This window comes from Caloenas nicobarica, chromosome 3 (genome assembly GCF_036013445.1).
Source record: "Caloenas nicobarica isolate bCalNic1 chromosome 3, bCalNic1.hap1, whole genome shotgun sequence".
Lineage (NCBI taxonomy): Eukaryota > Metazoa > Chordata > Aves > Columbiformes > Columbidae > Caloenas > Caloenas nicobarica.
The window spans coordinates 117,183,304-117,208,433 of NC_088247.1; the positions used below are offsets into that span (position 1 = coordinate 117,183,304).

Sequence of the window (25,130 nt, forward strand, 5' to 3'; positions counted from 1 at the left end):
TTTTCTACGTAACCATGGTGCCATTTTCATTTGCAAAAAGCTGCTATAGCCAGCTGCTAGATGTTGTCCAACGAATAAGAAAGTAGTGTTTAAAAATAAGTCTCCTGAAAGATCAACCCTATGAAAGTCTGGAAACTGTCCATGCTAGAAGTGTGGACAACAGACACTTTTTCTTGAGTATGAGCTTTGCACACAATACTGAAATGGAGAAATCACTCATTTCCCTTCTGCATCGAGTCAGTAAGGAGTCTGAAACTTAACTACTTAATTTCCTTATACTACTTTTAATACTAAGAGCCCCACAAAAGTGCCAATTATTGGAAGTAATTTCTTCATACTTCATTGTACAGGCATAGAGTCCCACACCCAAACAACGGTCATGAAAATAAACACAAAAACTAGTATTAAAATGCCCAGGCAACTACATTATGTCAGATCTGCAATGAAATCTGCAATAAAAGAGGGCAAGGGAATAACTGACGTAACAGCCCAGAATGGATTTGTATGCATTGCCAAATTCGGAACTTCAGATACTTTCTTTACTTGTTATGCCTCTTTCTGTAAGAAGAGAAATGTTTTTCTAATGATAAAGGTCAGGAGAAAATTGGCTGTATTTTCTAATGTAAAGTATATTTGTGATAGTGTTGTATATATTTGGGACATCACTGCCAACAGTACCAAGCAAAAAGCTGAGTATAAAGTGGCTAACATAGATATAAGTCGGGAAGAACAGGGCATTTCATTCTTCAGTTACTCATTCCAGTTCTCTTTGGCAATTTTGAAGTTTCTCCAGTGCCTGACTTTGATGCAGCACTCTCTCACATCATTACTGTCTTTTTTTCCAAGCTGCCTGTCAATATGTCATGCAAGAGGGAGCTAGATAAAATCATTATCTGAAAAAGGTGAGCTTTGGATGCTTATATGGGTCAAACAAATGTGCACTGGAACTCAGGGAGACATACAAAGGGTTGCTAAAGGGAAAACTTGCTCACTGGAGCATATTTCAGTACATTTAAAACACGTATGCCTTTCTTGGTGGTGCAACTACTGTTCCTTTGTTTCTCCCTACAATTTAATTAGGAGTTGTCTGTGCTAGTGATTGCTGCAACTTTTTCCAATTAGAATGTGTTGCCCAGAGAGCTCTTAGCGATCATACCTTCGCATGTTTCTTCTTTAAGGCATTCAGCTCTTTCTGCTGTTTCTTTAAATGCTTTATGTAAGCCTACAAAGAGAAGTTGGATCAATTTTTCCATGGTCATCTTGACTGTAACCAGATAAAATCCTGGCTACTTAAATAATTAGGGTCATATTTTGAAAAGCTTCTGTCCATCCTTACCTTCATTTGCTTTAAATCTTCTATCTTCACTTGAGGAATGAGGTCTATACCTAGGAAGGTATTGATATGGTTTATCTAAAACCTCATACGTATTAGTATATCTCATACTTTTTGAGTTTTATCACAAAAACCTACATTTAAGTCAGCAATTAATTAATGTTATTTGCAACATAAAAAATAATCACAAGTTAATGAGAAAATTATTCATCAAGACATAGCAAAGATACAGTTAATTTCCTTTCCAAGTGCACTGCTCAATTTCAATTTGTGAAAAAAGGAAATGAATCAATGAGTGTATTTTAATCTCTTACAGTTCTGGATTGAAGTGTCAAAATACGGCAATCTAAGAATTGAAAAAGCTCCTGTTCTGAAAACACAGCAAACCATTTATGTACATTAAAAATGAACCACACGAACTTCAGGAATTTGGTACATAGCTGGAGATTGTGCTGGCACCACTCATTTTGGGATGGGGAGGCTTGGGTAATATTCTACATAGCTGCATAAAGAGTTAACTGAGTTCAGGTATACTTCAATTTAAAACACAAAAGTCATGGGTGTGAAAATTTACCTGCAGTCTACATGTTAACGGAGGTAAAATTTGATTTTGGTTAATACCAGACTATGAGAAAAGGAGCAAGAGCTCACTCCAAGACTAAAGGAGAGTTAAAAATGGGGGAGAAAAAAAATCCTAAGTGAAAATTCTAATGAAAATTCAATTCAAAAAGCAAATGTATCACACATGACTAACTGTACTATTTAGATGACTGAAAATATATTTTGACCACCTTAACTGCAATGCAAACAAAACCCAAACTCATCTTTATGCTTTAATAAATTTTTGTGCACGTTATGATTTTTTTTAACTACTAAGCACATCCTACATATAATAACTAATAAAAATGTCACTACGATGCCATGGGAATTGTAATGCATAGGTTTTTTTCTGAGTTTTTACACAAAAACATTCAGCTGTTCATTAACACACTGCAAACATATTTAGTTAACCACTATTAATAGTGTCTGTGTTATATCTCCCCTGCCTTGTAAAGGACTTCATACCTTTTAAGGTGAATTTAACTGAAAAAATATGTTTTCAGTTATGATGCTGTAAAAAGTAAGGTGGGGGGGAAGGGGTGGTAGGCAATCTCCTTAGGTAACAAGAATTTTAATTTACTTAGAAGCATAAGGTTCTGCTCAATTATATGGTATTAACATTAGTCTAGTAAATGAGACTGGAACAGATTTAGGCACAGACAAATCTCAAGGTTGAAGTTTTAAAAAATACAAATCACTTACATTACTGAAAGTCAGTGAACAAAAAAATCACAACATTCCTGTGCATTTGAGAGCTTTCCGCAGACACCATATCTTGCTGGATACCTAATTTCTAATAGCAAGGTGAGCTGCATATTCTAGCAATGGTAGAATTATTCAGATCACAGAGATAAGTAATACAAAATAAGGATAGTTACACGGGATATAAAAATGACCAGGTCTATTTTAACATGAGAGAATATGGTTGCAGATCAGAATGGTTAAGTACTGAAATCTCAGTTTAAGACCAGGGCTACATCAGGTGTGCTGCCTTCTAAACAAACTTCCTCAGGATTTTATTTAAAAATGCAGACCCATTTACTTTGTTCACCAGGTCTGACTCCATGGCAACCAGGAATTAGTTGCCAACTCCAGCAAACTTCATGTTTAATTAGTGCACAATAAAACTAATACTTGTGCATCTTGGTGATGATACATGCAATAGGGAAACATCTCACTGCATAAAATAATCTGGGTTTTGCACCAGGGAAGAACTTTGAAAGAGACCAGGTGTCAGAGAAGACCTGTTTTATTGCCAAAAGTAACTCTAGAGAAATAGCATCTTGTTTCTCACACGTGTGTATTCAGCCATGTCTGCTTAAGTTTAAGAAGAAGAGCAATCAGTGCTGCTCTTCAGTCCTATCAATCCCTTTGGGCCAAGGTGGATGAAAGAGAGTGAAGCAGATTCTAATTCTTGTGGCTCATTAACAGAAATATTTATTGTGTTTCATTCAGCTGTACAAATCTGTTTTCTCTTTTAATCTTCATTACCTGTGATGATATGTGAGAAACAAATAATCCCATTTGACTCGGTAAGACAATTTTGTAGAGTGAACAGTGAAGAGTGAGGGAAAAATACTTATTCACTTATAAATGAGCACATTTAATATGGATGTTTTTTACAATAAACATGCCATTTCCATAATCACTGTTCAGAGTAAAACCACACATTGAAAACATTTCTAATTGTTGAGAAATCTCTACAGAATCCAATGAATTCTAAATACCTTTAATTACTTAAATCTGCAACTCTGCCAAGGGATTTGTAGAGGGAAGAAAAAAAAAAGCAGAAGAGTTTCTGTGGAGTATACCAGAAAACAGTCATTCCTATTAGTGTTCCTCTAATAGATCTTTAGTAAACTACTCCCAGAGTCATGCAGGTTACTACTACTGGCAGTAGGTATACAGCTGCCCACAGACTTAGTAAAATAAAGCTGTATTTGTGTTATACAGCCATTTTAGTAATATACAAAATTTATTTGCAATTAGACGAAGACCACTCAATGTCAAAAGAAGTTACCTTCTGAAAGGGTAAGAATGAATAGAACTGCAAAAGTAAAATTGAGTAATGAGTACTACTTTGTGACTTGCTGAACCACTTCAGAACAGAAAGAATGGTACGTGACTTTTGCCAACCTTTCTTAGCATCGGTCCCAGATCCTGCCGTGGTAGTCGGTCGAAGTTCAGAACTGCTCTGAGGTGTTACGTTGGCTTTGGCATTATTGGCTTTTCCTTTTTTATCATTCTTTGAAGTGTCATTTGGTACATCAGCTATATCACTCTGAAAGAAATATTCACATAATAATAAATTAATTGCTGTTTCACTTGTAGTATAAAAGTTGGGGTATGGGAAATTTCTGAACTTGTTTACTTTAAACATAACTAAGAAAATTGCAACATACTTTCAAACAAACTACACTCACTAAAGCATTTGCGACCTATTTCAAATGCCTGCCTACTAAAATATGGCTCCTTTCTCATTTTGCAAAATTTCTACTTCTAAGGGATGCGTTAGTATGATTTGTGAAAAGTCAGTTAGCGAATGGTATTTCAGTACATGTAACTAACATAAGCCAGTGTATTTTGGAGCAGGACCAAGAGGCTTATATTTGAAAATGATAAATTATAAGGGAACATGCATCAATTGGAGAAGGATCAGTTTACTCAATAAAACCCCACATAGTATGAACACAAATGGGCTGTATTTGCCCTTAAGTTCTACTTACAGTTTCGATACCCATAGCTCTCATTTGGTCTGCTCTTTTTTCTGTGATAGACAAAAATTTCTTCGGATCTGATAAAGCATCCACAATATCTGTAAGGGAAAAATGATCAACTTTTTATAATCTTCAGAAGGATTTGGAAATTAATATTTTGCGAGAGCATTATTCTACCCCTGTTGTTATGAGCCATGGCTTGCAACAATAGTCTGACTTTCCTTAGTGAACCTGGCAGAACTGAAGGTGCTCCTCACTGCAGTGCTTGCACACACTAGGAACATCAATCAGTTTATAATGCACCAAGGGAGTGGTATTAATTCAGGGACCTTATTTAGGAAACACGCACTAACTCCATAAGATCAAAATTGCCCTAATTTACTCCTGGTTGATGACACTAGAGTTTGAGACCAGAATGGGATCTCCTGAGCCACAAAGCACTAACGACTTTGCCTCTTGGTTATCTGAGGGGGTGCGGACCGACTTGGGACCGCAGAGAAATGTAGAAAATGCTGTTATAGTTCCTAGTTAAACAGCAGTTTCAGATGGGTGGTTAAAGCAATCAGGAAAATCTGTTCTCACTCGCCTTTGTGATACTCCATGTCTGGAACATGACAGGCTGTGAAACAGCTTTTCAACGAACCATAATGGCCAATATTTGAATCTTGCACATGACAAAGCGCCACTAGTGGTATCATAGCCAGCACTTGATACTGTATAGACTGTTGAAACTTCTTTCCACATGCAGTGATAAATGTGCAAGCATAGGTTTACAGGAAGACAAAGACACATGAATCTTTACCTGCGTATTGAATAATCCCTTTCCATGCCTTAATTTCAACAGTTAAAGAATTCACAAATGGCAAAGGACACTCCCACAGCAAGAGATGATTTTACAAGTTAAACTGATTCAGCATCTACAATAATAATGCATTCAGAAACCACAGCAGTGATCTGTTTTGATGATCCCTCTGAAACTTGAACTTCAGTTTTATGGAGGAAAGGGTCACTGGTCTCAGTTAATAAGCCCTCCTTGTCAGAGCAGTAACTTAAGAAAGGAATTTTGAACACTGCGGCCTGACTGACTCATCATTCACTACAAAATATTATCATTTAATTAACTCAGGTTTTTTTGTCATGACTGTTAGGAGGACCATGGAGACAGTGCTTCATTTGCAAGGAAGCTGTTTCTCTGCAGAATGCTGCAGAGCCCTATTTTCAGCTGCTTATGAGTAGAAGACAAATGCTTTTGAACCCTTACACTCTAGACGGTCTCAGTAGCATGACAGGCCATTATTTCTGCAATGACAGCTTTGAAACTCAAGGTTTTCATCATCATTTGAATTTTGCCCATGTTTCCAGTCATCTCTTCAGCCATTTTTCAAGTTAGCTTACAATGATGCAAGATAGAGGAGCTGGTCCACTGACCAGGTCTGTAAAAATATCCAAGCCACCAAAAGCTTTGGGAAGAAACTTGCTATCCTTGTGCAAACCAGGGGCTGGACTGTAGTATCTCCCTTCCAAACTAACTTGCTCTATGAAACGTTCCTCTGAAGTCAGTGGATGCATTTCTTAAGCAACAAACGCAGAGATAGGGCTCCCATTCCATCAAAAGTTGTATTAAATACAAAGAGTTATCCTGGACAGCTCTGTTTACCTACACAAAGAGGTTGCCTCCAAAAACTGTTGTGAACCAACTATGTCTTTTGAAACCGTACTTCATATACACAAAATCCATGCAGAATTTTTTTTCAGCCCTAACAATGGCCTTGTAGCTCAGCACGGACTGTTTCCCCTCTCCCTAACTTAGTAATCATGCCTTTTTATCCTTGGTATTCACCCTTCAATGAAAATCCAGGAGTACCATGCTAATATGATGCGTCATTTGGAAATGGAACCCGATTATCACGAGCTTCAAAGTACAAATGACTAACGTGTTTGTGAGAGTGAGACCTTTGTAAATTGTATTACTAACCATACAAGCATATCACCAAAGGCTCAGCACTTCTACAAGGGCAATGTGACTCATCGCTGCTTCTCACATTGTCATTTGTGCTCTGCTTATGGTTTTTTTTTTCTCCTCAGTGAGGTAAGATGGGGGTGGGGAGTAGCATTTTGTAGAAGAACCGCAATTAAATAAAACTAGGAAGATCACTAGAAGAGTACATTAGAGAGGACTCTAACCATTAACCAAAGCAGCCTTGCTTACTTATGTACAGACTTCTATTATAGAAGCTTGTCTTTGGAGAATGCTACTTGATTTGCATTAATTTGCACCACTATTATGTTTTATTTGGAACAGAGTAACTGATGCAGATAAACCATAAGAAATTGCTAAGTTATATGAAAAATAAAATTATGCACCTTTTAAAGCCTACAATGGATTACCCATTCTAGTTATGACTCAGTGCAATTTAAAAAATCTTAATCATACAGGTTAAAAAAAAATGAAAAAGTAGGCAGCTATTGAATTGAACTATACCTTCCTACAGGTTTGCTAAAACAACCATGGAGATCCTAATGACAGCTCAAAAACAATGAGAGGTGCACTGCAGATGATAAGTAATTAAAAAACACATGCCAACTCCCACTCGAGTGTCAAAAGTTGTTTCCCAGTTGTTCATCATGTTGTCGTTCTGTATCGATGAGAAAAATACACGAGACACATCAAAACTATCTGGGAAGAGAGAGGAGAACTAACCATGGAACTAATTTAGTTATGTTAATACTGTCTATTTTTAACAATATGCCAGTATTCTCAAGAATACAAATGTGGTTTTATCTGAAAAAACACATCTAGATTCTGCATCAATTGTTTATACCTATAGGCCAAGCAATATAGATAAATATTTGTAAGGTTAACATGTACTTTATGTCAGAAAATATGTACTTAAAATCTAAAGAAGAATCTTCAGAGAAAAATCCAATTCAGTTAACTGTAGTATTATCTTATTTCCTATATTATTTTGTCATTTAAGAGGTACATGTCATTTATCATTAACGCTGAGGCAGGTGCTTGGTCTGAAAACTGATTTCTTAACTGAATACGCATGATTTCCAAGGAGTTAAAATACTACATCTTTCCAGTCCTCGAGCATTGTGTGCCCGTTTCTGACATACGGACATGGCAGTACTTCGGTGCTTTGCACCAACACTCAAGATCTACAGCACACTGAGACAGAGGTTTATCTCACCTCCAAAACCATCAGGCACGTATGTTTTAAGCACGATGTTGCAGAAAACCGTTGGAAGAGAGAGTGGTTTGTTGCCCTCATTCCGAAGGGAAATGTGTCTGTAACCTGCTTGTAGACCATCCAGAGGTAGGATCCTCTGACCAATCAACTTATTGTTGTCATCATACACTGCTATTCTCAGGACAGCAAGATCAGGGAGAATAACCTGGAAAGTCATAAAATGAAGAAATTCAATGACTCTAATACAGTAGCACCCTCCCCACTTCCTAAGTTTGAACCATTCACTTTGTAGGCCAGAAACAGACTATCATCACTGTAAGATAATGTAATTCCCTGCAAACTGCACACTTTAAATCGAATCTTTCCTAGAAAAGCTTTTTTTCACCCCAAATAATGGGTAGATTTCAGAATATGCAAATCCTGCAGCTTACAGTTACATTAGCTAAATATTTTGCATATTTATTTTTCATTACTGAAGACTGGTGACCTTGATAAGGCAGCAGGTAAATACTACCTGGGAAATGACAGATACAGTGGCAAAGGGTAGACAGTGGTGAATCAGGAGGAACTGTGACAGGAAAATGAGATTTGGGATGTATCCAAAAGGGCAGTTAAAAACAGGAGGAGTGCAAGCACAAGCTGATGAGGATGTATGTTGAACTATGGGTTCTGCACAGGAGAGAAGCAGACAGAGGAGGGCAGGCCAGGGTGACAGACCTGCTGAAATGACATGTCACCAGCACAAGCGGCTGTGCTGTACTCACGGCATGAAGGGTACATGGTATGCATGGTGGGCAGGGATGCTGCCAGCTATCTGCATCTGTCAGCTCCCAGCTGGACCCACCGAAACAGTAACAAAAAAAGTCTCCTGACTTCCCTGGAACAATGGTGCTGCATTTGTGCATGGAGCAGTGAGGAGAAGACAGCCTAACCGAGAGGTGAAGCCCCTGCCCGCCTCCTCAGCTGTATGCTGGGAAAGGTCTTCCCACTCCTTCCCTACCTGGCTCTACTGCTTGTGGGACAAAAGGGAAGGCTAAAGTAAACTGCGTCTACTATCTCCCTCAGACTTTCCTCCTGCCACTTTCATTGTCAGTTTTAGAGGGAACAAAATAAACTACGCTTTTGGTCTCTGAAGCCGCCTGAGCTATTCACAGATCTGCTGCTCTACTTGACTATAACTTAGCAATCCCAGCATGGGTTACCACCGGCACTCACCCCATCCTCCCCCTTACACAACAGAGTGACAACACAGAACTTGGGTTAGAATGACTGAAGCTTTTTTTAATTAAAATAAAACCAAGAAAACATGACAGAAAAACAATCAAACACATTACCTGAGAGCAACTGTGTAGGATTCAACAGCAGCTTGAGGAGAACACTGCAACCCAAATAGGGCAGGTAGAATCACTCCTCTACAGGCCACAGATCAGCACATCTTTCATTACATGATGGGCTCGGATACAGATTTGCTAAGGAGCAGGAGTGGGGACTAAGAAGTTTATCATTCCCCACCATGAATTTGCTCTATGGTATCCTGGTAGGCACTTCCACACTCACGGCATTTTAGCACTCTGCAACCACATTTTCATTTCCTCCAAATAGAGGAGTTGTCCCTGCTGTGTTTATGCCACTCATCTGCTTGGTCATCAATGTATGTCTTGATTACAATGCTAAGCCTGATATGATAAGGGCCTGAGATGAAGAAAAATAATCTCCTGGCTGACTTACAGTATGAGTTATTCAGGAGAATGTGCGACCATGTAATTGTCCATTGCAGAATAGAGCAGAAAGTCCAAGGAATATTGGTATCAGCCATTGTACCCATGCCATGATACAAAGGTACTGCCTTTTTAGATTGAAGCTGTGTGCACCCTGTAGTTTATGGGCCTTTTGATTTAAGAAATCAGAAAGCAACAGATGCTGCCCATATGGCCAGCAAGCCACGGGCAGCATGATTGCCTGTCATAGTACTTAAGCATCTTCCCTGTATCTCCTCATATACAGAGAAAAGCACTTCAAGTCACATTCATTCCAGAATATATTTGAGTCCAGGAAACCCCCTTGCATTAACTACATTTCTATTTAAAAACTGATTATACTGTTAAGAAAGCAGATTAGTGTGTAATATACCCAGGTGTAAAGTGTTACCACCACTCGGCAAAGTCTGTCACTTTGAAATAAAAGAGCAACAACTTTGCATGACAACAAAACAGGTCTAAGCAAAACAGACGTTATCAAAGACAGCACTGCTAACACATGTAGTCTGGATGAAACTCCAGCCGACAGAAAAAAAATATATATATATGTGTATCATATATATAAAGACTGAGAGATAAAAACTGAACATGGAAACTGATCTCTCTCTTTAAATCCCCCATACCAAGAAAAAAGGGTTGTTTTTCTTTTACCATTAAATTAAAAAAAAAATAAATAAAAAAGAAGGTACATGATGCACATGGACTACTGAAGGAGGGAGCTGGCAAGACATGTGAGGAACACAGCACCCTTCCAACTTTTCCATGTAATAACATTGACCTTAGCTCTGGATGCAGCATCTCACCTGCCCTCTGGGCTGAAGGAACAGTGCAAGATAGCAGCCACTGCCAGGGCAGGGAAGAAGAAATCTCCAAGGAATGATGGTGTCCAGCAGCGGGGGCTCATTCTGAGCAGACTGCATACCTTGAACACAGGCATAGCTACGGAGGAGGTGGCTACCTCCAAGTGGAAGAAGGAAGCAAAGGTGAGGGAAAAGCCAAACAGAAACAAAACAAAACAAAACAAAAAAATCATGTGACAGCTACAGAGGTTATCCATTAGAAAAATAGAACAAAATTTAAAAAAAACCCACACACACACACAAAAAAACCAAAAGCAAAACAAACAACCTCTTGAAAGCTTATTTCAGCTTTAGATTGTTTACTGTAGTAAACAGGAACCCTACAAACCCTTTTTCATGGGAGCAGTACTTATTAACGTGAGCAGTCGGACTGAAGCAGGCTGGGGGGGCTCAAGTGAGCAAGGATGCTCATGTGTGAAATGGCTTGCAACCACAAACTGTGCTTTCCAAGTATCCTACCTTTCGAAATACAAATGATTCTTCATTGTAAACAGGGTTCAGACCATTGTTCATCACCATGCGTGTTCGAAATTCTTTACGTATCGTGTCCGTGGGTAAACCATACATATCCACTTCTACGTACGTACCGATTTTTTTGTCTGATAAGAACTGACCAGATATTACCTGCAACATAATAACAGAGCAGTAAAGAAAAGTAATACAAAATATAGAACATTTTATGCATACTGGAAATATTGGGGAATTTTTATTGACAGCAGTCTTGAAAAAATGCTTCTTACAGAACAGATATACTTATTTCATAATATGAAAATGGTATATTTAGTGCTAAAATTGCACCTCTTTAGAAAAGCTTTTGTGATAACACCTTAAATATATCCTCACTTTGAAATGATTGTGCTTATTGTGCTATGGTATTAACAGCTTAAGTCAGTCAGCCTGATTAGCTGATGTCTCACAGATGCGTTCACCACATTACTGAAAAACACTGAATGAAACAACCAGATTGGGCACTGCTATTCCACAACTTTAAACTTTCTGTTCGGAAGCACTATCATCTATTCTATGTCTTCACTACAAAGAGGTGAAAGGAAGCTATTGCTCTGCTTTCACTTAGGCAAAGGTTTTAAACTAATCACATGTCAGTCTAACTCCATATTGTGTGTCTGGGAAGTGTAGGATGCTTAAAAAGCAAGCAAACAAACAAAAAATCCACATGACTCCTCTGTATTGTTATGCATATGAAGATTTGTTGCAATTTCACTCCAAGTCAAGGTTAACCTAGCCACAGCAGGTGATTACTCCAGGGAAAAGATTTTATTCCATTAAGATGATCTACTACTTAAAGATACTGCTAATATTTCCATTACTATGATCAAGGAGGGAAGAAAAATACTGAAACATGATTTCACAGACCTAAGCTCATTTCAAGTCCTTTTCTTTTCACGATCTAACATTCTTTCAGGGAACACTCAGCATAACAAATCTGAAGCGTTATGTAGCTGAGGCATACCATCACTGCCTTTGGTACACTCAACTCCTTTATAACAGAATTTATACAGAATTTTATACTAGTTTTAGTCACACACGAGCAAATAGCAAAACACGTGATCTAAGAGCTACCTGTAGTGATACTTAGAACTTATGTTCTCCCCACCAGATCCCATTTCCTTCTTGGGGGGGATTGTACTGTCGTTAAGGTTAAAGAAAAACAACACTAATAAAAGGTTTTGTTCTTCTGGGGGTGCAAATGAAACTTAATTAAATGTCTAGAATGCACAAGGAACCCTTGGTTGGATAGAATTTGAAATTTCCATGTTGCCCATAGAAAGTGATAACTGAAAGTTTAAGCCTTTTGTTAAGCTGCATACAGGGTTTTGAGCAAAGAGGGTAGAGTGTCAAGTCACAAAACAGGCTTTACAATTGTCAGCCTCCTTCCAAAACGTAACACCTCACCATGCTTTACAACTATGACTGAAGTTTTATGGAATTTATTACTCATAGATAATTCCAAAGTAAGGACTTCCATCACATGAACCATTTTTCTCTACTTATTTTCAAAATATCCTGTCCATGCGTGCCCATATTCCTCCTTGCTCTATGGTGATAAGTGATGTTTGTATAATTTCCTACTGCCCACAGAAATGAACTTCACTCATTTATTCATTTGTGTGGGCTGATTAATTCAAAAAGAACATGAGGGAGCTTAAAATTCAGCGATAATGTGCAATAACAAACCATTTCTAACTCTATCACATTCCACTCAGATCAAGTAAACAGAGATGTCTAAGCCAGCAATTTAAAAAAAAAAAAAAAAGAAATAATTTGATGAAATCCACACAATCCAACCACATTTTCTGTAGGTAGCCTATTCCTGTAGGCAATTAAATATGACAGAATTTTGTCTATTGCTGTTTTACCTGTACAGAACATGTTGCAGCAATTACACCATCTACAGGAGTTTCAGAGAAAGGGTCAAACGTTCGATCTGGTCGTCGCATGAAATCTGGTTTAAGTAGATATCTTATTTCACAAAAAAGAATAAGAAAATTATTCTTGTGTATAAATAAAAAATGTATTAAATACAAATAAAATGGATGTTTTAGCTTTAAACAATGAACTTTCTTAGAGCACTGTAGAATACAGACTATCATTCTAGCTGCAAGTGTAAGGAACCAAAAGGAAATTTTACGGTTGTCTAGAATACAGAAAAATGTTAATCTTAATTTTTAATTACCAGCTACTGAGAGATGAAATCAACCCCGGATTTCAAGATGAAAATAAATCCAATATAATCAAAGACGTTTCAAAATAATTTAATAATACATTGAATAATACATAAAATACAGCAAGTTATCATATAACAAAAAAGTAGATGCTCTCATTTGTTTATTTCTTTAACACTTCGGAAAAATGTAGCAGTTCCATAGAGTGAAGCTCATACAATAAATTTCAGCTTGAAGCTAATTTTTTCATCTCGATTTTAAAACCTTGGGGGAAAGAGCTGATAATGTCAGTGCTGACAGATTGTTAATTATAGTAGCATGAAAGGTACTCCCATAATAACACTTCTAACACATCCCTGAGGACTATACCCTGGATCAACATATCAATGAAGACGATACGTGCTCTGATGAACCAAAATCCAAGGATTCTGCCATCAAAATGGAATAGCAGTTGATCACAGAAATGCTGTGCTACACATGACAGGGGCTCTCGTCCACTGGTGGGAAGAAAACATGTAACTGGAGTCATCTTGCTAATTCTGTAGCCCTGACAGACAACAGCTGCTAGAAGATTATTTTTTATTCACCCTTAGTCTTTCTAGTGAATCTCTGGTACGCAGTGTTACAAAGTCCTAGACAGAATTCAGAAATAATTTTAAAATGCTGGAAAAATTGCAATGGAAAGAATATCAGTGCTTTCTCCCATTTTTCCATAAGGTGGCTTCTGTTTAGGAAAGTAATATTCCTCATTTTTCTAACATTATAAATGTGTGTGATTTCATAATGTTTTATTAATCTGAAGTAGGTTATAGGCAGAAGGGAACTATCAAAACCACTCTTAGTCTCTGCTTCAGGCCTGCTGAAATAAAAAATGCTGAAGTTTAGAGTTTCACCAGCATAAAAACTGTAAATCAGAGAAAAAAAGGAGTACAGACAGAAGGAAATGTTGTTTTTTATTTTCATTGTCCTGTGTGTTTTTTGTGACTGGAACACCACCATATTTATAATGCATATAAAATATACCACTATATTACTATGTATCAGCACTATATTACTGTAATACCAGAAGACTGACATCAGAATCAAGTAATTTAGTTGATAACGATGCCTGTCCTCCAGAGAATTTAGCAAGAGTGAGTTTGTGCTCGTTTACTAGGCTTGCGAGTTAAATAATAAAGGAATCATACTCTGCCATAAAAAAAGCTTTGTTTTTCTTCTATTTTTGTCATTCCGACTGAAATGACTGCACCTTTTTCAAAGCCAACAGCCTCTGCCTGAAGAGTTCACAAGTGAAATAAAGGCACAGAGTGGCAAAGTACTGTTTTGCCCATTCTGCAGATGAGGAATTTTATCAAGCTTCATCTACTCAGATTTTCTTTCTGAATAAGATTTGCATTAGTAAGAGAGATGTTTCTTCCCACAATGAGTTTGCAGATTTTAATGTGTTTCTGGACTGTCATTTCCTATAATCCATCAAACTTCTCCTTTCTCTTGATGTTAATGATCAGCCCATCCTATTAAGGTATAAACTCAACATATGAGAAAAATCTATCACTTGAGCATCCTTTTTCATGCAAAAGTCATGAGCAAGAACTGAGAGATGAAACATTTCAGTATTCTCTGTGAAATTTGCTCTCCCACTAAAGTATGCAAATTAAAAAAAGTATTCCCTGTGTATTAAGACTCAACCTCTCCAAGTAAATAGGGCATTTCTGTGAACTGTGCAATGAATCCCCATTCTGAGGCATATCTTCAAAGAAAGACTGAGAACAGAAGCTGAAGACGTATTTAAATAACTGTGTATGATATTCATTACCTTCATAATTTGCACACAAAGCCTCTTCTATCTCATCTGTAAAAACTGGGCATAATTAAAAAGCAGATTCATCAGAATAACTCCTTGCAGGAGATAATCCTCCCTGAAATCTGCTAATTTCTGCTCTTCACCTAGCATCCCATTTTTCTCTTGTAACACGTAATTAATAGTGACAAAATCTTATTAAAACCATAGCAAGAGATTCTGACAGTGACAACAGTTTAAATCATATCACTCACCCGCATGATCCATTATATTCAAATTTTCCTTGATTCAACTGCATTGCTAAATCTATTAAGAGAGAAAAAAAAATTACTGTCTTTCCATCTGAATAATGCAGATCACGAAGAATCCTTTTTAGAAAAGAAAATAAGACTTTGTCCAGAATAAGCAGCTTGAGTGAAAATTAAATTTAATGTGTATAAAAACCACACATATCTGAGAAACATAAGCCATAGGAAAACTTCAGATTTCTTCAGAGTAATAACAGCTTTGTCAACCAAGCTGTGCTTAGAAAACAGTCTCTCCCTGAATTCAAACACACTCGGTAGGCAGAGAAGCATCAGATTGTGGTCGTATTAAGTGTCTGGGATGGGACTTTCATCATCTAACTTTTGGTATCTACAGTATAGATGTCTCCATTCCTGCTAGTGATCTAGAATCACTTTGAATAATGGAGAGATACCTGCACTTTTAGCAGTGCAATGATCTCATTCTAGGGCAGCCATGTAAAATATACTAGATGAGACATCCTAGAAGTGTGTATTTCTCTACAATGACCATAGACAACTCCCTCCAATGAAGCTATCTGTATCCTGATGTCTTAAAGAAGGTGAGATGAACATTGCACTGGTTTTCTATGGACTTAATTGAACAAAATACCAGAAAAAGAAACTACAGAGATCACAGCAGCGCATTGCTTCGTTTCAACATTTAAAGCATCTGAATTTTATTCAATGCATTATTATGGCACTTGTATATAAAGACACATAGCAAACACGTAATAATCCCATTCCCCTCCAAACCTCTTCCAAACTTTGTAAAAAAAAATGTTTTCCTGCAGGTTTTCAGTTACACTAGAATACAATATCCTCGTTCCGCGGTAGCACGGTTATTCTCTTGCCCAACAGATTCTGCCTTCAGAAGGGAACAAATTTTTTCTATATGTTCTCCATTACAAAAAGTACAAGATTCTCATATGCTCATATCAGTTATTATTCTCTTAATAGGGCAGCCTTAACTTCTATTTCCTCAATTATTCTTCAGCCTGTCAGCACAGCTGCATCACAGAAGACTAATACAGGAAAGTTGCTCGCTTCCAATTATACAATTAACACTCTTATTTTGCAATACAAAAGGCTTGAGAATGACCTGCAGTGGGCAGAGGCAGTGCTGGAAGAAGAGTGAAGCTTGCACATCTGCTCCAACCTCTAAATCCTGCCCAGTGGACCACTTTACAAGCATCTATCCCCATACAGTTTCTCTTGCATCCTCAGCTGTGCAAAGCTCTGCAGGACAGAACTCGGGGTATGATCATCACGAGTGTCTGCAGTACCAAACGCACTGTCTTGGGGGAGCAGGAGGAGTGGGGAAGCACAACAAAAACCCCTGCCCTATTAGTTATATCCACACCTTCACTGAACAGGAACAATACATTTCCTCTCAGTTTACGCTGTGGAGAGGCATTTACGCTCCCTGGCATCGTCCTCTAGGCTGGGATCCCAGACCCCATTCTCTGATGCTAAACAAGACTCTTTAACACTTCACAGTAACTGGTCTAGAAATGCATTTGGCACAGAGTCATTACTTTTTACCATCTTAATTTGTACACTCCATCTTTACTTTGGAGACATGCATCCAACTGTGCCGAAGCTGTGTTTTGTGAAAACACTGGTTTCCCTGTAATTAATACTTTTTATTAATAAAACATTTATGTGAGAAGTTACAGTAGTCTATTATTTTTCTGTAAAAGGGAACTGAATTTTGCATCTCTGTATGGCTTTTTTATTGCTCCTTGTCTTACGCTTCTATAATTCCACCCCACTGTATTATTTAGCCATATGTCCGTTTCCTCAAAAAATGCCAGAAGCAAATCCATGGCATCTGTTTGAGAGTTACTGCCCAAACCACTCTTAGGATTGAAGTTCACTGGTCGTTGGTGCGTACCTGGGGTCTGATAGTTCAGTGAGACCATCTGGCAGCCAGCGTTCCAGAAAATCTGAGGCATGTAATTACTGGAATCCACACGGCCTCCCTTTGGGTATATCCGACTCATTTGTCGTTTATTATAACTGTATAATTCATCAAGGAAAATGAAATAAAAAGATCATAGAAATGTATGGTCATATCCTAGTATCTTTAATATCTCTTACATTAATCTTACTTTTTCACATCCTATGAACTACTTTCCCTTTTCCTTTACAGACATGGAACACTATAAATCTAGAAAATGTACATTCGTTGTTTATTTGTAGTATGAGTAGAGAAATGGTATAAGGAGGTGAAAGGATACTTCACAAACTCAATGGCATGGGTCTTCAAATACCCTAGTCCGACTGATTCATTGAAAGAGGACATATTATGATGAATATTACGTTCTAGAAAAAAAAGACAAGACGTGTTAAAACACTCTGTAACGACAAATCAAAATTCAAAATCATGCATTATACATAATAGCAGGAAATAACAAATTCTGGTCTGTTTCCCCATTATCTGTCACTCACGGAATCGAATTATACTGAAAAGAAATTTCATAATATTTCTGACTTGCGTTTTTCTTTCTCTTCTGGGAAATCAACAAAACTTTCAAGTTTTTTTTAGGACAGAATTGTTATGCAGAGCCTGCGTTGCGTGGCTAGATAAGGCAAAACAACATGATAGATGGTCTAGTGTGCAATATGAAAGCATCAGCTAACTGCTGACCGCTGTGACAATCACACTCACCTTACTTTACAGAAAGATGAACTACAAAAAGCAGTGTAGTTGGAAAGGCCTATAGAATATAATCAACCTCATCAGCTTCATGTTCTCCCAGTAATTTACTGACTCCGTGTGGATGACCAAAGGAATAACATGCTGAATTTACATCCAAGAAAACAGAGATCTAAAAATATACTCATGACTCTTATTAAACTATAAAAGTCTTACGCCGTTTCTAGACTCAGAAAATGTAGAGATTAAAAAACTACCTAGAATGAGCAGACAAATACTTTTATTTCATTCAACCTTTTATGTTACCTTCTGCTACATCGAAACCTTGAAATTTTACAGGTTGAGCATAGTTGACCATTGTTGATAAATATGGATGTATATTGGTTGTGGCACCTACATATTTGTAAGATGCCATCCATGCTTGTTCATCTTCAACAGTTACTAAACCCTGAAAACACATTAAAAAGAATAATCACTATTTGTGTGTGCAAAAACAATTGTTGGAATTTTCAAATGTGATACAAAATCATACCCAAATCTGCAGAAAGTTAAAGAAAGTGCAAATTAATACAGGAAAAGTGGAAATTTAATGTCACCGATTACAATTTATTTTCTTACTGATATATTCACCGAACACTCTCAATGTTACAAGACGCATGCAACAAGACTGATGATAGAAAAGCTCCCGAGCAGTGGGTAAATATTACATGATGTTAGTAGGATAACTTTGGGACAAAAGAGAAAAATTACAACAGACTGCACAATGGTGGGAGATAATGATCTATCTTTGCCAAAGAAATTCCTAACAATTGTGGTGTAATATACATTTTCTGATAGTAACTGTGGTGGAGTAATGCATACTTGGTACTGAGTTGAACCTTCTCAACATCAAAACACATATAGGTTCAATTGCAAACCTTCGCTAATAAAAGCAGATCAAAATATAGGGATTACAACCCTCGATGGACAAACAGATGTAACAAGACCAACAAGAGACACAGTACCAAGCTCATATTCCCAGCCACTTCAAATGACAAAAATCTGAATACATCATTCACATAATGATGCACTATATTTATAACAGAACTTGAAAAGTTTTCTGCAAGTAGCTTATCTGCTAGAAATCCACAATAGGAAGCGCTTCTCATGTGGATCTGCCTGTCCAACTCTTTCCTTTCCCTAAACCACTTTGAAACACACTCTTTCCACTGGAAAAAGGAAAGAAAAAGAAAGATCTTGTCAATCTAAGCAAACTCTGCAAGGCTTACTGTTCATGGCATTTTTCCCATAACCATTTTTGCTTGTTCTCCTACCAGCGAACCAGTTACCAAAAAATCTAGCCTACTGTAGGCTGACAGTGAACTTCTGCAAGGAAATACTAAATATATTCAAAAATTCTTACAGTATAGATTTCTATTTTCAGAATACACTACTGCAACTTATTTACCCAGGAGATGGGAGAATAAAGGAAATGTGACACTACTTGCCAACATTATGGGCATGTACCTGTGCGGACACATTTCAAAAAAATGAATTCCATGTGAAGTGAAACAATTTATGCCTTGATAAGACAATTAGAGTCACAATGAACGTCATTTTCTGAATGCAAAGAATAGCTGAGTTATCAAAATAAATCCAGGTGCATGTGCTTTTATGTGCATTTTAGACTGAATTAAACTTCCAGTGGCCCATGAAATCAAACTGACACCATATTTTAATGCTGATCACCAGGGCTCAACCCAACCGCCTTTCAGAAATACACATATTGAGGGTTCACAGATCTGTTCTCTAAATATGTCAAATGGTACATAGCTTTACTGGTAGAATACAGGCATTTTTTTGTTATTAGGTTAACGTTTGTTAATAGAGTTCAGATCAAATTAAGGCCAAATTTCTTCAAATGACCTAGTCCTTTCCCAGTGTCTTCATTTTTGGAAGGCCAAATAATTCAGGAAGAACTGACCACCCATCGTCTAAAAACCAGGCTCCTTCAATGTGCCTCCTGCTGACTGCTCAGAATTGCTAATCATATTTTGCTATCTTGATCCATATATGTCTACGTAACAAATTGCAGTGAAAAGGAAGTCAGAAGGGTTTATGCATCCTTAGTGCCAAGGGAATAGTACCCTGCAGACTACAGCTGTATGACTGCATTACTGACACACCAGCTCTAAGACAATGTTCTAAGACAATCTACCGGTCATTGGTTTGATCTTATTTACTTGCAGACCCATAATTCATAGAGCAAACGGGCTGTACTCTTTGCGGTGTTCACAACTTTAAAACTATGAATTGGAAAGGGGTAAGGATGGAATTTTTCTTAAAGTCTATGGAAACAAAGGAATGGTTGAAACAGGACAGGACCCTTTTAGGGGCTCGAGAAAACAATGGGGAAAAGTTGATCTCTCTAGATTATTTACACCTCCCTACCCCCTCAAGAAAAGCAGAATCCACTTACAAAACAACATAGACTGAAACAAAGTGTGGTTAGGAACAGAAGTAGCTTTCATGAGAGAAGAAAAGGAAGGAGAAGAGCAGAAGGAGGTGGGAAGAGTCTTACAGAAGGGATTCCTGGGAGAAGATAAATGCAGAAGTCCCAAAGGAAAGCAAAAGGAGGAAAAAGAGAGGAAAACAACGTGCAGTCAGGGTAAGGGAAGAGGAAAAAAAAAAAAGAAGCAGGGATGATACATCTCAACACCATTCAAAGAACTGCTGTTTCCCAGTGCACGACATTTGAGACTGTGATCAGATGCTTCTAAGCAGGCAAAAGTCACGGAGCCCCAACCCTAGTATAAAAGTACAGCAGAAGATACCCTAGATGAGAAAAGGAGTAGAGTCACTTTCGAAAATACTTTGTAGGGGCAGTGAAACTGAGCATAAAATTGTTAATTATACCACTGAGAATGCATGGTAAGTAATATGTATGTTATATATAAAGCAATAAAACAAACTACATAACATCCTATGTGTCACCTTTTTATTGTTTTCTTGCTCAGAATCTTCAACAGCCTAAGGGAAAAAAATACATATACATTACCCAAAGAAAAAGCAATAGGAAACACTCACATAAGGAAAAAAAAATCCTCAAAAAGTTAATGCATTTAGCAAAAAGTATACCCTTTTCCACGTTCCTGTGTGGCTTATCTGTCCCATACACTTGCAAAAATTTGCAGTTTCTTTCAAATTTGCGTACAGCAGATATGAAATTCGACAGCTGGGCAGCAATGGGAAAAGGAAGGAGGACGGCAGACAGTTAAGCCCAAACCAGTGCTATCACTAGATGCCAAGGCCAGGAAGTTTCAGAGAAAAATGAAAGAATGACACACCCAGACAACACAAAAGATCATCTGAGCTGGATATGCAAGTTGCCCAGGCTCTGAAAACTTAAGGGTTAAGACTGCCATAAACTGTGCTTTTAATGTCCACATTTGGAAAAGGCCTATCTCAAGACGTTATTTGCAATGGGACAGTCTGCTGTTTATCTTTAACTATATGCTGCTACTACTGAGAATCTTAAGACAGATAAATGTTGACTTGGCACTGGATGTACATCCCCAAAGAATAAGGATCAAATCACTGATCAGCAAAGAAGCAGAAAAGTTACCCAAGGGCATATGCTGAGGATGAGCAACTAATCTGAAACAAGCAAACAAACACACACCCAACAAAAACCCCCACAAAAACACCAAACAAAAACAAATCAAGCCCCATGACACTCAGGTAGTTACGTGAAACTAGCCCTAGAGCAAAGACATTAAACCATACTTCAGTGGGAAGATTCATAAAAGTCCTGAAGAAGCAAAGATGTTGACTTGAAGAGATATCAAGACGGCAGGTGTGATGTCTCTCTGATACTGCTAGAGAAATACTGCCAAGAGCAACCTGTGCTATGGAAGATTTTCCATACCTATACTTCTACGTGGAGTAAGATCCAAAGGTAGCCAGGCAGGAGAGAAGTGGTCAAAATACTTGAGTGACAGAGGAGCAGGATCTCATAAGGTATCTTAGCACTCACATGTAGGTTTTGTTCTGTACCAGGCAGCAATAACACCTTCAGTGCCAGACCAGCCTTAGTTTTGAATTCTAATATCCTGTATCTAATTACTGTCAAGTAATATTCAAGTTACTGAGCACAGACTGATAAACTGTACTACATCGGGTATGAGTGGAACACAGAGGACTTTACCCTGTCTGCCAGCGGGCTCCCTGGAATAGCCCACCTGCCACACCACCCCACCGGGGAATGATAGTCCTATTTTGCCTTCATTGTTGCAGGTAGCAGGGAGAATGTGCTCTAAGAGTGAACAATAAAAAATGACCTAGGGAATGCCTATAATGAAGACAGCGGATGCAGCCTTGCAAAAAAATATTGAGTAAGGAAGCTGATGTTCCACCTCATATTAGGACTCTGCAACTGAGATGCAAAGTAAAATACCAGAAGCAGGAAACTGCTTTCTGCCTTTAATTAGTGTTTTTTATCAAATCATCCACTTCTTCTATACTGTTTCCCTACACACTGATTCTGTTTCCCCAATGAATATTCTATCTGAACAAGCAGAGTATTTTCGGCTACAAAATTTTGTCTTCTCGTGAACCTGAAGTTTAGGAATCCGGTCAAGATCTTGTGTTTGACCTTCTGACAACATGTGCTGTGATGCTTCCAGAAAACAGTGTCTTTTACACCCACCTCCATGGAAAGCTTGCAAAGAAACATATAAGAAGCAATCCCACCTTTTTGACACTGATGGCAACAGCTTCTTTTTGACTGTAATCATCTACAGTAAGGTCACTTCCAAATTTGTACTCTGGATGAGCTTCTTCCTCCTGGTCAGCTGCACAGAAAAGAAAGACTGATCAGTGCAAAAAGCACAGCAACTGCTGCTTTCGTGAGAGACGCGATACGAATGACAGTTGAATACACAGGTTTGGTTTTGGCATTTTTTTAAAAACAGAAATAAAATCCAGAGTTTTAGATTTCCAAGCATTAGTAGTAAATTTCAGCTAAGGCACGAGATTCTAACAGATTTGACATGGTCAGTAAGAAAAATTTCAGTTAGGGTATTTTTGAAGAAATCAGTATAATTTGCTTAGCAAAAGCGTAAAAAAAAAACCCCAATAGGCTTGGGGAAATAACAAGAAATGAAGGCAGAGTTCTTTAAATAAAGATGTAAAAAGTTGCTCGTGTCCAGACTTCTCATGTGCATTGTTATGTGCCCCTACTACAGGGAATCATTTTAATTTGCTTTTAAGGCGATTCTCCATCAGAACCTAGTGTACTCAAAGAATCTAAAAAGGTCTCTTACAGACACAAAATCATTAATCACATTATTCATATGAATTTAAACAGTTTTAGAAAATACTTATTTGAGCCTCTTGGTGGTCTAGCACATAATTAATAACACACCACAATAAGAGCACTATTAGAAATAAGCATTCCAATGGAAATAGGCCTCCAAAGCAGTAGAGTCTCCTCTGTGCTCCTTGATCTCCTAAAGAAAGATACTGAGAGGGCTCTCCAAATAATTGTTGTACTTCAGTCTTTTTTAGCTTTGTAAGGACAGATACCAGATTTCGACTGCAAAGAATATATTTCATGAGGCCCTCTACTGCCTGCAACAGCAGTGGCTTTGTGCTAGTAAAAAAACAAAACAAAAAAACCCCCAAAAAATCAAGGAGGGGACCAAGGGGCAGGCTAAAGCTGGGCCATTCAGTACAACAGGGGTCACAGGCCAGCACCTTGGTACAGGCAATGCATGATTTACCTCTTCTGAAGGTGGACATTTAAAGCAGACCAGGTGAATCACACCCTCGATGTGTCTGTTTTACTCTGTTGGCCATAAACACATCACTAGCTCAGATCTAGATGCTTACACTGAACATAACTCAAGTTTGGCAAGAAAAATCCTATTCCTTGTTTTATCCTTATAAAGTGTAATGCAATAATCCAATCTGATGTTGACACAAATATTAAAAATAGTGACAAAATCTGTTTTCAAAGCAAAGATCATAGCTTTCCAGTCTCTCTCTCACACACACATATACACACAGTGAAAATCTCACTTGGTTGATGCTCTTACATGACTTCTGAACAGTAAGTGGAAGTTGAGAATTACCACTGGTACCACCAAGGGAGCTCACGTTCCTACCACAGCCTGCCCCAGAGCCAGGAGCAGCTGCGGTACATATCTGAGATAGATAGTAAGGCTGGAGGTTTGTACAAATGGTCCTGCACTGAGCCCAGATTTACTGCTGCTGCCAGACCACAGGCAGGTGGGTAACATGTATCCTAGCTGCTCATGCTGGCCTACTGATTTACTACAGGCAATGTTTGAGAGCCCTTCTATATGAAATCCTCACCACTTTCTATTTCTTCTTCATTATCATCCTCTAGGATATTTACAGGAGCTGCAGTTTCCCCAGCCTCCATCATCTTTTTCAGAGCATCAAGCTGTTCTGTTAATAAGAAAAATAAAAATAAATTAGTCATGACAAGAACAGTTTGTAGTTCAAAGAAATAGATGAGAACAATCATCATTGATTCTCTAATCCTGAGAGCTACTTTTAATTAATGGGTTCTCTAAGATTAAGTTTTCAGTTAGCAATAAAATTTTACAGAGTAAGAGCATTGGTAGACATACAGAGTTGTTAGATGTGAAAAGTGGTCAGTAAGTGCTATATCCAAAGCTCACTGAAGTTAAGAAAAATATTTCCATAGACTGCAAACATCTCTGGAGCAATCATATTACTTCTTTAAAAAAATAAATGGACAGCTATCTCTGTGGCACTTGATCTATGCAAATGGAGGCAGAGTGCCTAGATTTTCAATTGTGTTCCCATATGCATTTCACTTAGTATGAACACAATCATGTATGACTGAAGTTGGTGGTGGGTCTCCATGCTTATCTTTGAATGGAGAAGGACCAGGGTTTATCACTACAGCCATACTGGAAACTAATATAGCAATATTACTATTAGTGAAAGAAGATAAATATCGGAACTAGTAACAACAGCAAGAAGAGCAATTTGAAATTCCATTTCATTTTTTGCTTATCCTGGAAAAACAGAGCAATGCAAACATGCCAGCGTAGGCAGAATTTACAAGAGATTCTATCTGTTATATTTTAGCTCAAACAGCAGTCTCATAGAAGTCTCAGGATTACATTTCTAGGTCTATCCATGCCTATGCTACATGATGATATCAAGGCCTAGACTCTGGCACTCAAAGGAAACACGAGTGC

General features: G+C 37.8%; 1 protein-coding gene across 4 annotated transcripts in view; it reads right to left on the reverse strand.

Moving 5' to 3' along the window:
• PLCB4 (phospholipase C beta 4) overlaps nt 1-25,130 on the reverse strand; it is a 188,789-nt gene that overhangs the window by 24,149 nt on the left and 139,510 nt on the right. For 3 of the 4 annotated variants that reach the window (XM_065630534.1, XM_065630531.1, XM_065630532.1), the window contains 15 exons: nt 24,250-24,345; nt 22,624-22,724; nt 20,866-20,901; nt 18,199-18,340; nt 17,474-17,558; nt 17,128-17,252; nt 15,201-15,252; nt 12,840-12,942; nt 10,921-11,085; nt 7,845-8,049; nt 4,660-4,748; nt 4,070-4,214; nt 3,954-3,980; nt 1,337-1,386; nt 1,157-1,222 (listed from right to left, as the gene is read on the reverse strand). In XM_065630534.1, the coding sequence (XP_065486606.1) occupies nt 1,157-1,222; nt 1,337-1,386; nt 3,954-3,980; nt 4,070-4,214; nt 4,660-4,748; nt 7,845-8,049; nt 10,921-11,085; nt 12,840-12,942; nt 15,201-15,252; nt 17,128-17,252; nt 17,474-17,558; nt 18,199-18,340; nt 20,866-20,901; nt 22,624-22,724; nt 24,250-24,345 (1,487 nt within the window). The remainder of the gene's footprint in view (nt 1-1,156; nt 1,223-1,336; nt 1,387-3,953; nt 3,981-4,069; nt 4,215-4,659; nt 4,749-7,844; nt 8,050-10,920; nt 11,086-12,839; nt 12,943-15,200; nt 15,253-17,127; nt 17,253-17,473; nt 17,559-18,198; nt 18,341-20,865; nt 20,902-22,623; nt 22,725-24,249; nt 24,346-25,130) is intronic. The other variant, XM_065630533.1, reaches the window with a different exon arrangement.